Genomic DNA, 17470 nt, shown 5'->3' on the forward strand with positions numbered 1-17470 from the left:
GACAGGGATCTATGGAAGGTTTTGGATATGGGCTCATCCAATTTACTTTTTACTAAATAAATTGAACCCACAATTTAATACAAGTTATAATTGGAATATTACGAGCAGCCAACACAGAAGTAATATTGAACTCTCCCCATCCAAATCCGAAATTACAAGTAATCCGGGTTTCCGTTTAACTTTTATTTCCTGCGCTTAAGATTAAAATGTCCATTAATTAATAAATGTCTGCTATTGACTTAATTAATTAACTTCTTATTAATTCCAAGAGTGGACTTAGCATGAAACGCTTTGATACGACCTCACGTGTTGGACCCATGACGAGGGCCATGATGAGGCGGCTTCGGGATGGACTCGCAACTTTCATTCAAAAGTCCAAGCGGGAGGAGCCTAGGAGGACGGATGAGCCAAAGTTGAGGATCGTGCTGAAGAACGAGGGCCGACCAATTGGATTCAACTGGAAATCTTCCTATTGAGATGACATCCGAAAGCTATGAAACTACCACCATTGTCTTCGTCTTGGAAACAGCTTCGCGTGGGTATCTTGCACATCCCAATCGAAGTCCGAATGAGGGAGTTATGGCGGTTTTACGGAAGTCGCGCAGAGAAGGCCGGGAGCTTCGGGAAAAACGCCCGACCGGGCGTTTCGCTTGTGAAAATCGCCCGGGGACAGGGAAAACGCCCGGGCCGGGCATTTTGGCATGTGAAAAACGCCCGACCGGGCGATTATGCCGAATTTTTAGATTTTGTGGGCCAACCTTCTATTTTTGGACCCATAGTATAAATACCTCTTGATGTCATTTCTTTTCTTTGAGGTTTTTGCTGAATTATATGCTTGAGAGATTTGTTCCTCTTTGAGAGGGTTTCCTATCCAACTCCTAGATTTAGGTTGCTTGGTTCATCAATTCTTAGTGAAGTATGGATCAAGTAGAGGTATGCTTCAAGGTTTGTGGTTTCCTTGAAGATCTAGCCATGGATGCATGTTAGTATGTTGTAAGTGTCTTAACTTACCTCATCAATGACTATGTATCTCAATTTCCACCCTATCCAATGTTACTTCTTGCTTTAATCATCTTAGTTTCCTAAATTCTTGTTGGGTTGCCATTATTGATACAATAGAAAATCTACTTCACAAAAATATTAGATCAATCACCTACAAATTGGGTAAATCCTTGGGAAATGGATCACAAAATACATGGATCCACATCATTTGGTATCAGAGCCTAGTACCCACTAGGTGTTTGATCTATTGTTGCTTTGGGTTGGGTTATTTTTCCTTTTGTCCTTTGTTTTTGCTCTGTTTTGTTGGGATGATCGGATTGATCAATTGTGCTTAGATTAAGCTGAAATTTGGTGTGTATGATCTATGTTATGTGACCTACGTACCTGAAAAATTTCATCAAAAACTTCCTTCGTTTGCCTAGTTAACCGTGGAGATTAACATTATTGCCCTGTTTTGGCATAGTTGGGGAAAACCATACAAAACATATCCAATCATCAAATCTGACTATATATGGCCATTTTTCCCTTGATCTAGACTTGTTTGGGAATCTATCCACCAAAATTCATCCAAATTGGGAGCGGGAATCAATACCAAAAAAAATCATAAAGATCAGCCAAATTTCAGCAAAAGTGTCACCCCTTGTTTGTTTTTCTTTGACTTGCATCTTGCTAATATGTGTTTATGGCTTTGTCTTCTTGATTTTGTTGATCAAGGAGTATACCTTGATTGATCCACCTCAAGCACTTAAATCTTGGAATTGGAGTTGTGAGTGTGAGTGAATCCACCTTTCTCACAATATTCTAAGCCGTCGTCGAGAGTTATTGGGGAGTGATTTGAGGGGGGTTTGGGACATCAAGGTTGAGTTCATCTTCTTAAATTCTACTTTCTTTTATTACTAACCTCTAGGACTAGTTCCTAGTGTTTGTTTGATTTGTAGGTACTTACTCTATGCTTCCTCACACCCGGTCCAACAAAATGGCGGGGACAAGTGCGGAGGGGGAGGAAACAAGCATGACTCACCCTATACCCGATGGGGATCTTGTGAGCATGATGGCCCGTATGATGAAGGAATTCAAACAAGAGATGATGATCCAAATGGATGTGCGAGCAAAAGAATCCATTGCTCAATCAAAAGAATCCGAAGCCCGCATGCTTGCCGCCCAAAAAACTTTATTTGAGGAGTTCAACACTTGGAAGGGAGAGCGGGGGACGAGGCCTCCCACTCCTATGGGCAATTTTGTGCCTAATGAGATCCCGGAGGAAAATGTTGAAGAGGATGAGTATGAAGGGTGGCAAGGAGGGAATGTTCGGGATAGGGTTAACAATTTGGAGAATGGAAGGTTTGGGGAGGGGGGGGAAATGGAGTCAATAGGCGAGTGGGAGGAGGAAATGGGGGGTATGGTCGCTATGGAGGAGGAAATCAATATGGAGGGATGGAGCCTTATGGGGATAGATTTAGGAGGGATAGGTATTATGAGGAGGAGCCCCGACCAAGGTTTGATGATCCGTCCAAGACCTTGAAACACAACCTTCCCGAATTCCATGGAAAGTTCGATCCCAAAGCCTACTTGGAGTGGGAATCTCAAGTGGAGAAAATATTTTCCCTCCACAACTATTCCGAGGGAGATAAGGTGAAGATTGCTTTGGCCGAATTTAGGGGTAATGCTAACACTTGGTGGAATGATGTGTTGAGAAAGAGGAGGATAGTTAGGATGGGAGAGGTGCGATCATGGGATGAGTTGTGCCGAATCATGAAGGAGTCCTTTGTACCGAGGTCCTATTATCTCAAGCTTCGTGGGGAGCTTCAAGACCTAAGGCAAGGATCCATGAGTGTGATGGATTACTACTATGAACTTCTTGCTTTGATGAACAAGATTGGAGTAAATGAATCAGAGGAAACCACTCAAGACCGTTTCATCCATGGTCTCAACACGTCCTTGAAGCATAAAGTCCAAATTGAGGCTTTGAGGGGAATCACATTGGGGGAAGTACTAAGTTTTGCCGAGACTTTTGAGAGGCAAGGTAAAGAGGTGGCTCTTAGCAAGGCAAGAGTGGCTTCTAGTCAAACCGGGATGGGAGGAAACAAGTGGAGTATCCCTTCCAAAAAGATGGAGAGCTCACCTATTACTCAAGGCAAAGCACCATACAAGGGATCTCCAAGCTCAAGTCCACAAGTTACCAAGAGCCCTTCCTCAACGGAGAGTAGCAAGGTACAATGCTTCAAGTGTAAGGGCTATGGTCACTATGCTCGTGAGTGCCCCAACCAAAGAGTCATGGTTATTGGGCAAGATGGTAGCGTGCATAGTGAGGATGAGGAAGACGTGGTGGTAGAAGACAAGGAGGCGAGTGTAGAGCCACGAATGTCATATTCTAGTGGAGAAGAAGAGGATGAGGGGTCAAAATCCTTAGTGATGCTAAGGATGCTCAATGTATAACCCGATCTTGAGGAGCATAAAGAACAAAGGTGCAACATCTTCCATATGAATTGCAAGGTATACTCTAAAACTTGTTTGGTGATTATTGATGGAGGTAGTTGTGCTAATGTGGCGAGTGAACAATTGGTGGCCAAGTTGGGGTTGAAGGTTGACAAACACCCCAATCCTTACAAGCTTCAATGGCTAGGGGAGTCCGGGGAGCTAAAAGTGAAGGATCAATGTCTCGTTCCTTTGAAGAATGGTGTCTTTGAGGATGAGGTGATGTGTGATATCATTCCAATGACGGCTTGTCATGTGTTGTTGGGAAGGCCTTGGGAGTTTGATAGGAGGGTGTATAAGAATGGTTTCACCAATGAATATTTCTACATGGTGAATGGTTTGAAGGTTAGGTTGAAGCCCCTCTTACCTAAGGATGTGTTTGAGGCACACCAACATCTACAAAGGGAAAGGGAAAGGGAAAGGGATAAAGAGAAAAGGCTTGTGAGTGAGGGTGAGCTAAAAAAGCCAAGTGAGAGTGGGGGTGGTGAGAGTAAAAATAAAGTACCTAAACAAGAAAAACCACAAGCAAGGGAGGGAAAAGGTTGCTTGTTAGCTAGGACTCCCGACCTTGGGTGGGCACTAAAAAGCCGTTCAACCATTCTCCTCATGGTCCGGAACGATTTATGTTTAAATACTAACACTAATCCTTGTCCTTTGTTGATTGAAAGTGTTTTGCAAGGTTTCAAGGATGTCTTCCCGGACGAGCTTCCAAACAAGCTCCCACCCGTGAGAGGGATTGAGCACCAAATTGATTTTGTACCGGGATCCTTTCTTCCCAACCGGGCGGCATATAAAGCAAACCCAAAGGAGACTCAAGAACTTCAAAGGCAAGTCAAGGGACTCCTTGCCAAAGGTTTGATTCGAGAATCTCTCTCACCTTGTGCCGTCCCCGTTATTTTGGTACCTAAGAAGGATGGAACTTGGAGAATGTGCGTGGATTGTAGAGCCATCAATAAGATCACCATTAAGTATAGGCACCCTATACCTAGGTTAGATGATATGCTTGAGGATCTATGTGGCTCTCATTGTTTCTCCAAAATTGATTTAGCAAGTGGGTACCACCAAATTCGCATGAAAGAAGGAGATGAATGGAAAACCGCTTTTAAAACCAAATTTGGCTTATATGAATGGCTTGTTATGCCTTTTGGATTGACTAATGCTCCTTCCACTTTCATGCGTTTGATGAATCATGTGCTTCGTCCTTTTATTGGAAAATTTGTGGTGGTGTATTTTGATGATATCTTGATTTATAGTAAGAGTGTAGAAGAGCATGCTAATCATCTTAGGGATGTGCTTGAAGTGTTGAGAATGCATGCCTTATATGCCAAGTTATCCAAATGCACTTTTTGTGTTGATGAGGTTGTTTTTCTTGGATTCGTTGTGGGGAGGGATGGTGTGAAAGTAGATGAGGAGAAAGTGAAGGCGATTAGGGAGTGGCCTACACCCAAGAGTGTGAGTGAAGTTCGATCTTTCCATGGTCTTGCAAGCTTCTATAGGAGGTTTGTGAGGGATTTTTCTACTAAGGCATCTCCCCTTAATCACCTTGTGAAAAAGAATGTGGAGTTTAAGTGGGGAGAGGAGCAAGAAAGAGCTTTTAACACCTTAAAAAATGACCTTACTCATGCTCCTTTGTTAGCCCTTCCCAATTTTGACAAGACTTTTGAGCTAGAGTGTGATGCTAGTGGAGTGGGGGTAGGAGGAGTGCTCATGCAAGAGGGGAAGCCCATAGCCTATTTTTTCGAAAAGCTTGGCCAAGCCCAATTAAACTACCCCACATATGACAAGGAGTTGTATGCTATAGTGAGGTGTTTAGAGAATTGGCAACATTACCTCATGCATAGGGAGTTTGTAATACACACCGACCATGAATCCATTAAGTTCCTAGGGGGACAACATAAACTTGATAAAAGACATGCTAAGTGGAGTGCTTTTCTAGAAACTTTCCCTTATGTGATCAAATATAAGAAGGGGAAGGAAAATGTTGTTGCCGATGCCCTTTCTAGGAAGCCTCATGCTCTTTCAAGTGATGATGTCTTGATTGATAATCATGTGATGCATGTGAGAAAACAAGTGCTTGTTGTGTGTGCTTCAAAGTATGTTAGCTTTGAGTTCATTAAGGACTTATATAGACATGATCACGAATTTGCCACTATTTTTGAAGCATGTGAAAAAGGATCTTTTGATAAATATTATAGGATGGATGGTTACTTGTATAAAGAGAATAAGCTTTGCATTCCTAATTGCTCTCTTCGTGACTTGTTGATTAAGGAATCTCATTTGGGAGGCTTGATGGGACACTTTGGGGTGTCAAAAACTTTTGACATTTTGAGTGAACATTTCTCTTGGCCTTGTATGAAGAAACATGTTGAGAAATTTTGTGGTCAATGCATAGAGTGTAGGCAAGCCAAGTCTAAGTCTAGTAACTTTGGACTTTATACTCCTTTACCTATACCTACACAACCTTGGGTAGACATTTCCATGGATTTCGTGCTAGGCCTACCCATGTCTTCTCGGAAGAATGATAGCATTTTGGTAGTGGTAGATAGGTTCTCCAAGATGGCTCATTTCATTCCATGTAGGAAGACGAATGATGCTAAATTCATTGCAAACTTGTTTTTTAAGGAGGTGGTCAAATTGCATGGGATTCCAAAAACAATTGTAAGTGATAGGGATGTCAAATTCTTGAGTTTCTTTTGGAAGACCCTTTGGGGAAGTCTTGGAACCAAGCTTCTTTTTTCTACTACCGCTCATCCCCAAACGGATGGACAAACGGAAGTAGTGAATAGGTCCTTAGGAATCCTCCTTCGTGCTCTAGTATTTGAGAATAATATGTCTTGGGAGGAGTGTCTACCTATTGCCGAATTTGCATACAATAGGACTTTTCATTCCACTACTAAATTGTCTCCATTTGAAGTTGTATATGGATTTAACCCCCTCACCCCGTTGGATTTGTCCGCGGTGGATTTGCCTTTGTCAATTATGCTTGATGTAGGGGGAGAGGAAAAGGCTAAGTTCGTGAAGGAGATGCATACTCAAGTGCAAGAGAGGATCCGAGATAGGGGAGAGCAAGTAGCCCGCCACGTGAACAAGGGACGCAAGAAGGTGGTTTTTGAACCCGGCGATTGGGTGTGGGTACATCTTAGGAAGATTCGTTTCCCCGACAAGACCAAGGGCAAGCTAGCCCCTAGAGGAGATGGGCCTTTTCTTGTGTTGGAACGCGTCAACGACAACGCCTACGTGATCGACTTGCCCGGTGAGTATAATGTTAGTTGCACGTTCAACGTCACTGATTTGAGTCCGTTTGATGTTGTAGGGAGTTCGGATTTGAGGACAAATCCTTTCCAAGAAGGGGAGGATGATACGACCTCACGTGTTGGACCCATGACGAGGGCCATGACGAGGCGGCTTCGGGATGGACTCGCAACTTTCATTCAAAAGTCCAAGCGGGAGGAGCCTAGGAGGACGGATGAGCCAAAGTTGAGGATTGTGCTGAAGAACGAGGGCCGACCAATTGGATTCAAATGGAAATCTTCCTATTGAGATGACATCCGAAAGCTATGAAACTACCACCATTGTCTTTGTCTTGGAAACAGCTTCGCGTGGGTATCTTGCACATCCCAATCGGAGTCCGAATGAGGGAGTTATGGCGGTTTTACGGAAGTCGCGCAGAGAAGGCCGGGAGCTTCGGGAAAAACGCCCGACCGGGCGTTTCGCTTGTGAAAATCGCCCGGGGACAGGGAAAACGCCCGGGCCGGGCATTTTGGCATGTGAAAAACGCCCGACCGGGCGATTATGCCGAATTTTTAAATTTTGTGGGCCAACCTTCTATTCGAAACACGAGAAATATCAAATATTAGAGATTTTGAACCACAAATCTTATCGAGCAGAAAATTTTGATGGATTTTGATTGTTTGGTGATTTTAATTTTGGTAGAATGAAGAATTGAAGATCGTATATATGGGAAAGGAGGGAAAAGGGCGATAATTCTGGAAAAGTTCATCCCGGGGTATTATGGTCAATTCGGAAAAAAAGAGGAATTCTTCTGGATTCTAGTGGAGGATTCTGTTACTATAGATTTCACATATAGCAGAATTTCCAAGTAAGGTTTAATTTGCTATTTTTAATAAGTTCAGAGGTCAATAAAATAAATAGGGAACTATTATTATTGTAAGATACACAAATTATTAATTTATCTTTATATAATCCCGAATTTTGAGCATCATTAGTTATAGTAACAAACTCCTTATTAATTTAGTTTTATATTAGGCCAAAATTAGATTTAAAAAAATATCATCAATCTTTAATTCTGAATTTGAATCTTATGAGTCAGAATTTGGAGAAATATACTTTTCAACAATATGGGCTATATAGAAATTTAATCACAGTGTATAAGCTATTAATCCTAAATTCAAAATAGTTCTCAACGGACTCTACATAATGCTCCCTCCATCCACAAATAGGAGACTCATTTTTCCATTTTAGTCCGTCCGTGAATAAGATTCTCGGTTCATTATTACCATAAATGATAATAATGTCTCACGTTCTACTAATTCATATCACTCACATTTATTTAAATCTAATATATACATGTAGGACTCATATTCCACACTAATTTTTTTCTATCCATTTTTCTTTACATTTCTTAAATACCATGTTGCCAAGAATTGTGACTTATAATGGAAACAGAGGAATATATAATGATGAATAATACGATAATTATTTTTAAAAAAAACACTCCATATGCATTCAATAAAACATTTCCTAAAATAATGTTTCCTCTGCATAATTTTGTGATAATGTCCCATTAGTTATTTTGAAATATCCACTGTCCAAAATCTCATTTATCTTTTTCTATCATTTTTGGTAAATAACCAAACACTACATTAAATTATTATGACCATATTCTTATTTTAATACCAATATTGGAAATGAGACTAATTTATTATTTTTTTCGCATTTCTTAAAATCTATATCGAATTAAACTGGACGAAAAAAGTATATCCCAAAAGAAATTTGATTAAAGAGATTTTTTGGAATATGTATAGGTTCAGTTTAATATATATAAGTGATATAGAATGATTAAAAATAAAAAATAAGTAGAAACTCATTAGTTAAGAAATACTATATTTGAATAGTGTGAAGAATTTTGAATTTCAAAATATTTATCCTATTTTACAAAAATAATAATGTATTAAAAAAATGCTGAATAGCATGTCTAGCTTCACACAACATATATTTAGGGTGTCCACAGTGGGCCCAAGCTACCATTTCTTGGGCATGCCCACCAAACTTGGCTCTGGCCCTCAAAACTTGGCCACCACAATGGTGGCCCTCCGAATCACCAATTAAAATTATTTTCTTACATTTTTTATTATATTTTAATTTAACTAGAATAAAATTTATTGGACTATAATAATTATAAAAAATCTAAATTAATTTTAAAAATTTTGACAATTACAAGTAAATATATTTATTGAAAATTTGAATTTTAATTGTTTCCATAATTAGGGTGTGAATTGAAATCACAATCATTAATTAAAAAGTTGATCAATTTAATAGGAATTTAGTGATTGAGATTGATTTGTTTCCCAAATTAATGCTAAATTAATGCAAAATTTTTTGAAACTTACCATCTAATTTTCGTCACATTCCCTCCCTCTCTCTCCACTTCATCTTCTCCAAAACCCGAAAATTAACACAAAAACTGAAGAAAACAAAAAAAGCAAAACATTTAAACCATGGCTCGGGCTGCGGCTCTAGGCCCTTGCAGTGGCAGGCCGAGCCACGTGCCCAAGAGCCTCGGCCATCACTCGTCCACCCCCCGAGCCGCGTCCACCTCTCGCCTCAGTAGTGGGGGGCCGCGGGCTGCCCAAACCCGGGCCAAGGGCCGCGGCCCTCCCACTGTGGAGGCTCTTATGCCGTTAATGAGCTTCACGCAACATCTCTCGTAAATAGGAAAAATGAGCTTCACGCTCTTATGTACGGTAAATCATCAGTGCGTCTCACTGTGGTCCGAGGCAGGGCGTAATGCAAAACGTCAAGTTACCTGCCCGCCCTCGCATAACTCTCTCGCGAAGAACTGTTTAGTTACCTGTTCCGGTAGAACGGAATAAAAGAACTATTGCAATTTGCAAATGCCCAATAGACTCCACACGAGAAAAGTTGTGAACAAAATAAAATGCATACGAGTGTTGCAATTGCCCGCCGTCAATTACAATACGAATTAGTGAAATACATCAAAGAAATACGAATTTCCATCAATAAGTAAACAACATACAATTATTTGTCTGTACAGGGCAATGGCGCGGCCTTCTTCTTCTTCCTCCTCAACCTATCACACACGATCACCCTCTCCAACATCCCCACGCGCTGCGTCAGCGCGTTCAGCATCTTCGTCTGCGCCTCATTCCTCTCAAACAACTCACTCATCATCCTCACCATCTTCTCATTCTCCTTCACCACCATCTCCAACAACTCTCTCTCTCTTCCGCCACTCGCCTTCTCCTCACAATCCCCCATACCCCTCTCCATCCCGCACGATTCCTCCAATTCCGCGCCACACTCACTCTCCCCGCCCTCAATTTCGCCGGCGACGATCGCGTCAATCCGCTCCTGCAAACCGATCGCCTTACGAATCACAGCCTTCCTGCATCCCCTAACCCCGAGATCCACGCCGCGGATCGAATCCAGCTTCAGCAGCAGAGACATCAAACTCTCGCTCATCCGTAACCGCTCCTTCGCGTCCGTCTTCACCAACTCCATGGTTTCGCGCCTCCTCAGCCTCTCCTCGATCTCATCCACCTCCATTTTAACGTCCTTCACCTTCCGCAGGCTCTTCCTCGCCAAAAACCCCCTGAAAACCTTCTGTATCTTCACGGCCGACTCCGTCCGGTCTAATCGCTCGGATCCACCAAATTGAACAGGAATCCGAACTACTTTCGGCGCTGCGGACCTCTCCGCTGGATCGGCGTGGTAAACGGAGTGAAATGGATGGTAAGTCGGGTAGGGCTGCTGGTACCTCCGGTGATTTGTGAAGAACGGACTATACATTTCTGAGATTCAAAAGAGGGAATATAAGTGATTTTGGAATAGAAATGTAATTGAGCTGAAAATTTTGATTGATTTTGATTGTTTGTTAATGATAATTTTGAGTGAAATGATGATCATATATATGGGAATTGGGATGGGAAGGAAGGAAAAAACGCAGATTTCGAATATTCTGGAAAGTTCGTCACGGGATATTTTCGTCAATATCTGATCCAGTGGAATTTACTGGATCCTAGTGGAGCCTTCTTCTCCTAATACAGTAATTTTTAGTTTTTAATTACAAAATTTATGTTAGTTGTATTAGTACTTTTCTGTTACTATTATAGATTACAGATTAAATTTTAAATATGAAAAAAAATTACTCCGTATGTTTCTAATTGTAAAAATTTGGAAATCATATCATTGAAGATTGTCAGATAAAAAAGGAGAATAACAAACGAATTGAATGGATATTGATGGCAAATCTTAATCAAGAATTAATATTATTGATATGCTTAGTTAGGGCACCCACAGTGCAACGCGTGGGTGTCTCCATCTCGTAGCGAGACAGCGATGCAAGCTCCGTCTCATCGCCATCTCGTCTTCATCGCGTCCCGCGTCTTCTTCCGAAGAGGCAGCTGACGAGACGTCTCGCCACGCACCTTGGCAACGTGGCGAGCTGTGGTTCGTTCGTGACGCCCACTCGTCGGCCCGCGAGTGGGCGTCGTTTATATCCGTTAATATTGATTTTTTTATTTTTTTAAAAAAATTCAGAAAAAATTCAAAAATTTAAAAAATATATATAAAAAATTCCATTTTAATTATGATTTTATTTTTTTAATGGTGCGTTTTTTTGTTTTTTTATGATTTTAATTATGTGTTTTATTTTTTTAGGATTTCTATTATGTGTTTTTTATATTTTTAGGATTTTTAATTGTAAATCCATATTTTGAAATGTCGTTTTGCCTCCATATATTTTAATGGTGTATTTTTTTATTTTTTAAAAATTTTAATTATGTGTTTTTATTTTTTTAGGATTTTAATTATGTGTTTTTTTATATTTTTAGGATTTTTAATTGTAAATCTATATTTTGAAATGTCGTTTTGCCTCCATTTTTTTAATGGTGTGGTCTTTTGTTTTTTTTATGATTTTAATTATGTGTGTTTATTATTTAGAATTTTAATTATGTGTTTTTTACATTTTAAGAATTTTAAATTATAATTTTATTTTATTTAATGAAGTGTGTTTTTTATTAATTGGATTTGTTGAAAATAAAAATAAAAAAATGAAATTGAATGAATAGTTAACAGATGAGATGGTTAAGAGATGGAGGGACGTAGATATTGTCTCTTAGTTAAGAGATGGAGTGAAAAAGTATAGTGAAGCCCATAAATAGTAAAGAGATGAGGGAGTTAAGAGATATATAAGAGACAACGTTGTGGATGGCTAATGACGGGTGTCAAAATGGGTACCCGCACCCAATTTTGCGGGTATCCAAACCCGAAAGAATCACTTTTTAAGTACCTAAACCTGACCCGCAAGGCTAAACGGGTATCCCGAATACCCGCATCAGATACCTGAACCCGCAACTGCGGGTATTCGAACCCGCTGAGTGCTGCTAGATGCAATGGACCACTACAATTTTTATATAGATTTTGTCTAATTCATTCTTTTATACATGACCGATGTGGGATTAACATTGTGGGATTAGCATGCATTCCATACAAGTTAACATTAAATATTTAATAATTAATACTTGAATACTTTATTTAATACCGGATGATAAAAGTTAGCTTTACTTATTTTTTTATTTAAATATTACTATTAATTAATTAATATATGGACAAGTAATGGTGAAATAATTTATTTATTTTAGCACTATAGTCTATACCTCCAGTAATAATGATAACAAGTAGAAATCATTGAATAAAAATGATTGTAAATCTTGTTTACAAAAGGAAATTTCATCAAGTATTTTCAAATAGATATGTAAATATTTTACTGATTTTATAGCTACTATCACGACTTTTTTTGTTTCTTTATTTTCATTTAGAGAACTAATAACCTTAAATAACCCTTTTTTTTTCTTTATAATTCAGTTGGTTGATTGGTTGTACAATTTTCATCACAAAAATATGTATACGTGTATATACATAGGGTTTTGTATATAAGCATTTGTTTTGTGTATCATAGAAGTGAACAATGTTTATAGTTAAAAAATTCAACCATCAATTTTTCTAGTAAATGTTATGTTTATAATAATCTCTTCCAAAGATGTTTCATTCTTGCATGAATTTTTAGTAGTCCCACATCGGAGGTGGAATGGATGGTTGGTTGAGTTTGTGTAGTCATAGGTATTGGGTTAAAAGGCATTAAACAATAATTAAATCAGGTATTGCGGGTATTTCGGTTATACGGGTATACCTGATACCCGATATTACCATGCCTAGAGTACTCGAACCCGTACCCGATTTTTTCGGGTAGCGGGTTGAAGCCTGAATATTTTTGCTAAGTACTGTGTGCACAGAAAGGAATAACAAGTCTCCTAGGTCCAGCGAATCCACTAGATCACAAGGTCTAGGAACTCACGGATCGTTGGAAGATCTCGGTCGTCGGACACACAGAATATCGCTTCAAAAACCCTCAACCACGTATACTAAAATTAGCACAGGGAAGTAGGGATCGATCCCACAGAGATGAATGCGTAATTAAGCATGCTCAAGGATTCGGGACTATTTTTGGGTTGGCTGCTGCCACGCATTTTTGGGTTGAGGAAATTAAACTAACTTGGAGTTGAAATCTGCTACGCTAACAGCTAGATCTAGGCAGAACAGAAATCATGCATGTAAACTGGAAAACAAGGCAATCACTAGATCTAAGAAATTATTTCCTAAATTACCTAGACCTGAGAAATAAACTGACGGTGGGGACCATTTGCTGAAAAGGTAAAGTACGGATGAAAAGCTGAAAAACAACTAACTAAAGTACTAACTAACAGCGACATCATCTTCTCCAATCAATTTGCATAAAATTTCAGTAAAACAGAGATGGAACGTGAATCGGAAACGAAGCAGACTGGATTTTAAGCAATTTAACGAAGAACAATTAAAAACTAAGCAGATCTACGGCTACTAGACGGAGTAAAATGAAAAGAGAGCAAAAGAGTTCGAAATCCATGCACAACTTGATTCCCCTATTCAGATCCAACCTCGGATGCTAAATCCACTCCGGATCCAAGCATCCGACACAAACTCCGACCAAAAGTATATCCATAGCTACAGATTCGCCAAACAACCACCGATCAACAACAACAATTCAGATCCACAACCTCTTTCCCAGATCAAACACAGAATTATCCAAAACAGAGAATAACATTCAACTGCCGAAATTAAAACCTCAAACAAAAGCTCAGAATCGTAAATCAACACAAGATAAACACCAACATGACATAAACTAAATGCATAGATAACTGATAAGTAGCAACAACCAAATCGACTTCCAAAACAATGAAGTTCGACGGAATAAAAGTGCGAAAAGCTGAATGAAAAACAGATTGTTTCTTCGCCCTCCGAGAGGACGGTGTTACCACTGACTTTCGCCGAAGATGAGCCCCTTAGAAACCCTAAACTATCCCAGAATTCCCATTTCCCAAGTGTGTGTGTGAGTGTGTGAGCTAAGAGCAAAAATCATGTCTATCGCATGTGCTGCATGCTCCTTTATTTATAGGCATTGAAGTAGGTCCAGCGAGGTATGAATAGTCTTTGTTGCCCTCAGCTATTGACCTCCTTCGTCTAGCCATTTTTTTCTCTTCAATTCTGCTCACTTTCCTTCATTTTTCTTTTCTAGTCCATTGTCTCCAGCTCTTCCTGGATCTAGCGTCTCCTTCACACACCTGGCTTAAAAACTGCGTTAAACCCAACAAAATACAGTGTTTTTCACCACATAACCGATGCATGAAATTAGCCTTATCACGGGTATCCGATACCCAGCGTGTATCGGGTCGGGTTTGAAATTACCCAATACCCGCTATCCATTTGAACACCCCTAGCTAATGTATACTTTCCTTTTATTTCTTATGATTATCCCCATAACAATAGATTATGTAACATTCCAAATATACAAAAACATAGTACCAAAAAATACATAAATATGCATCCTATTTTATCAATCTTATTTGGACTAATAGCACTTTTTGGTCTATTCAGATTTTTACCATAACTTTTAAATGTCACTTTAACTTGTAATACTCCAGTAAATTTCCTATAAAATTAAATTTTGTCAAAACTTAATTTTACTTGGCACACCAGGATATCTACGTCATCTAACTGTCAATAGCCTTAAACGATGTAGTCTATAGGACGAACTTATAATTCAGTAAAAAAAATTATACTCTTCGAAATACATAAGCTTTAATTCGTTAAAAAATCTACTATTATAAGTTCAAAGTTTATGTATTTTTTCACCATATTGAAATTTAAAGTTCGTAGTAAAACCTAAATCAACCAAAAGCTATAGTAGTTTTTGGCTACCAACCCATCTTATTTCACTTGATTAGCATCTAATAAAGTTATATAATCGCTTTGCTAGAATCCAATTGTTGCAAATAAACACGTTTAATTACTTATTTTGGTCACAATTACAAACGTGTTCGTGTAGAACTTTAATATTCTTGAACAAAATTTAATTTTGAGAGTGATATTAGAGGTAATCAGCAATTTAGTATTAGTCGCGTGTTGTACTATCAATTTTCCAAATTCATTAACAAAACATAAATGTTTGATAGCTTGTCATCCTAGCAAATAATACTACAAATATCTCGACGCAATCATTGGAGTGAATTTTGATAATAATATCGATACAAAATGAAATTTATGAGAGAATGAGGTAGATTCGAAAATTAATTATTAGTACTACATGGAGTATATTACTTCAATTTTAGGCATGTACATGTGTTTACAATAATTGTCAATCTAATAAATTACAGTTTATGATGTTTTTAGTGGAAAAATGTTTATAATGCTAAAAGAAATATATAGAGAAATAGAAATAGAACTCTCTAATGATCAGAGATAGCAAATATAGAGATCAAATAAACATAATATTTTGATTGAAATATATATACTACATTCGATAAAAAAAAAGCCCCCTAAAATATACGTATATTAATTCTAATATGAAGTAAAGTATATACAAATACAATAGGGTTAGCATAATACAACGTGCTCAATTATTGAATAATTGAACAAGCGAGGTCAATTTAGATTAAAAAGAAATATTTAAGAAAACATAGATCGAGAATTAGCTGTGAATTTTTTTTCAAACTAATCAAGTTATTAACCAGTACTCCATTTTCTATACACATTATTAGGTATCTGACTACAGTGTACATGTTTACAATAATTGTAAATCAATCTTCTTGTTCGTAAAATAAATTATATTAACGACTAGTATTTTTATGGGAATTTTGTTAACATTCTTTTATAGAAATATATAATGAAGAATTAAAATAATTTTGAATAAACATAATCAAGTAAAAGATTCCCGAATAATGAATATATCATAGTACTTCAGTAAGTAAGATTTATACAAATGGTTAAAATAAACATATTATTGTTCGATAATAAACATATTACTGTTCGATACTGAATAATCGAATAAATTATGTCATTTCTTAGTCTTGACAATTTTTTCAAAAAAAAGTATAAAGTTCACGGGCTGGGGATCTGCCTAAACGGGGAGTATTTTTAATTATAAAGGAAAGAGTGAACTACAAAAATGATCCATGGACTTTAAAAATATCACCAGCAGTCTCTGGACTAAGGGTTAATCTCAAAAATGGTCTTTTTGCACTGTTTCGAGACGAAAATGCCCTTTTGAGGGGTTTTGGGCAATTTGGTCTTTTTACACTTTTAACATTTTAAATATGATATTATTTCAGTTATGTACTAAATTTGATATTATTTCAAAATTATCATTCTTCTTCCCTTTTGTCATCTTTCACTTTGTTTCTTTATTTCAATATTAGATTTTTTACAAAATTAAATTTTAAATTTTAGTTTTTAAATATCAATAAATTTTTTTAATTATAAAAATTATTAAATAACAAAAACTGTGCAAAATGACCGTTTTTGATATTAACCCTTAGTCCAAGGACTACTGGTGATATTTTTAAAGTTCAGGAATCATTTTTGTAGTTCACTCTAAAAAAAATACTAAAGAGTCATGCCAAGCGTGTTTTTTTTTTCTCATACCAAAACATAGCATACAACTTCATTAAAATTTTAAAAATTGAAAATTCAAATAATTATTGCAACAAAAAAAAATTGGATATAAGGACACTTTTTAATGCTAATAATCTGTCCCACGTTACTTGAGTCATTTCTTTTTTCACTCGTTTTGGAAAAATAATAATAAATAGTTAAAATGGAGAGAAAAAAAAGTAAGAGAGAGAATAATGTAGAGAAGAGTCTTAACTATATTATTCATTTTTTTTACTTTATTTTCTCTTCATTTTAATTATTTATTATTATTTTTTCAAAACGAGTGCAAAAAAGAAGTGACTCAAGTAACGTGGGACGGAGGGAGTACTAATTTGTATGTCTGATTATACCCCCAACACTTCATAAAGTGTCTTTATTGTTAGCGTCTCAACTAAAATTCGGGAATACAAATAAAAGCATCATAAAAGTGTCTACTTACCAAAGTTTTGGTCTAATTAATACAACTCTGAATCATAACAAATACTTACTATTACATATATTTAATTTTAACATACCATACCAAACATATCATACTAAACATGATGTTAATAATATCAATATAATAAAAGATATCGTCGATTTATAACTCTTTATTACATACCGTGTGCTAGACAAGCACATAGTAGATAGAGTATTATATTATACGTAAGTGGGACCACTACACTGTCACGAGATGAAAAATATAATCCATCGAAAGAAAACGACA

The 17470-nt window shown here is 37.5% G+C and overlaps 1 protein-coding gene and 1 pseudogene across 1 annotated transcript; one reads left to right on the forward strand and one right to left on the reverse strand.

Moving 5' to 3' along the window:
• Positions 1–1978: 1978 nt before the first annotated feature.
• Positions 1979–7017, forward strand: LOC148930634 (uncharacterized; annotated as a pseudogene).
• A 2622-nt stretch (positions 7018–9639) lies between these two features.
• Positions 9640–10634, reverse strand: LOC125215863 (uncharacterized). The gene has a single exon (XM_048117432.2). The coding sequence runs from the start codon at positions 10525–10527 to the stop codon at positions 9757–9759; it is 771 nt and encodes a 256-aa protein (XP_047973389.1). The 5' UTR covers positions 10528–10634; the 3' UTR covers positions 9640–9756.
• Positions 10635–17470: the final 6836 nt, after the last annotated feature.

Source organism: Salvia hispanica, chromosome 3, assembly GCF_029641045.1.
Source record: "Salvia hispanica isolate PSC_SH4W2 chromosome 3, Shi_PSC_v1, whole genome shotgun sequence".
Classification (NCBI taxonomy): Eukaryota; Viridiplantae; Streptophyta; class Magnoliopsida; order Lamiales; family Lamiaceae; genus Salvia; species Salvia hispanica.

What these genes read in the sequence shown, in the direction of transcription:
- LOC125215863 (XM_048117432.2), bottom strand. Translation starts at nt 10,527, where the DNA reads ATGTATAGTCCGTTCTTCACAAATCACCGGAGGTACCAGCAGCCCTAC.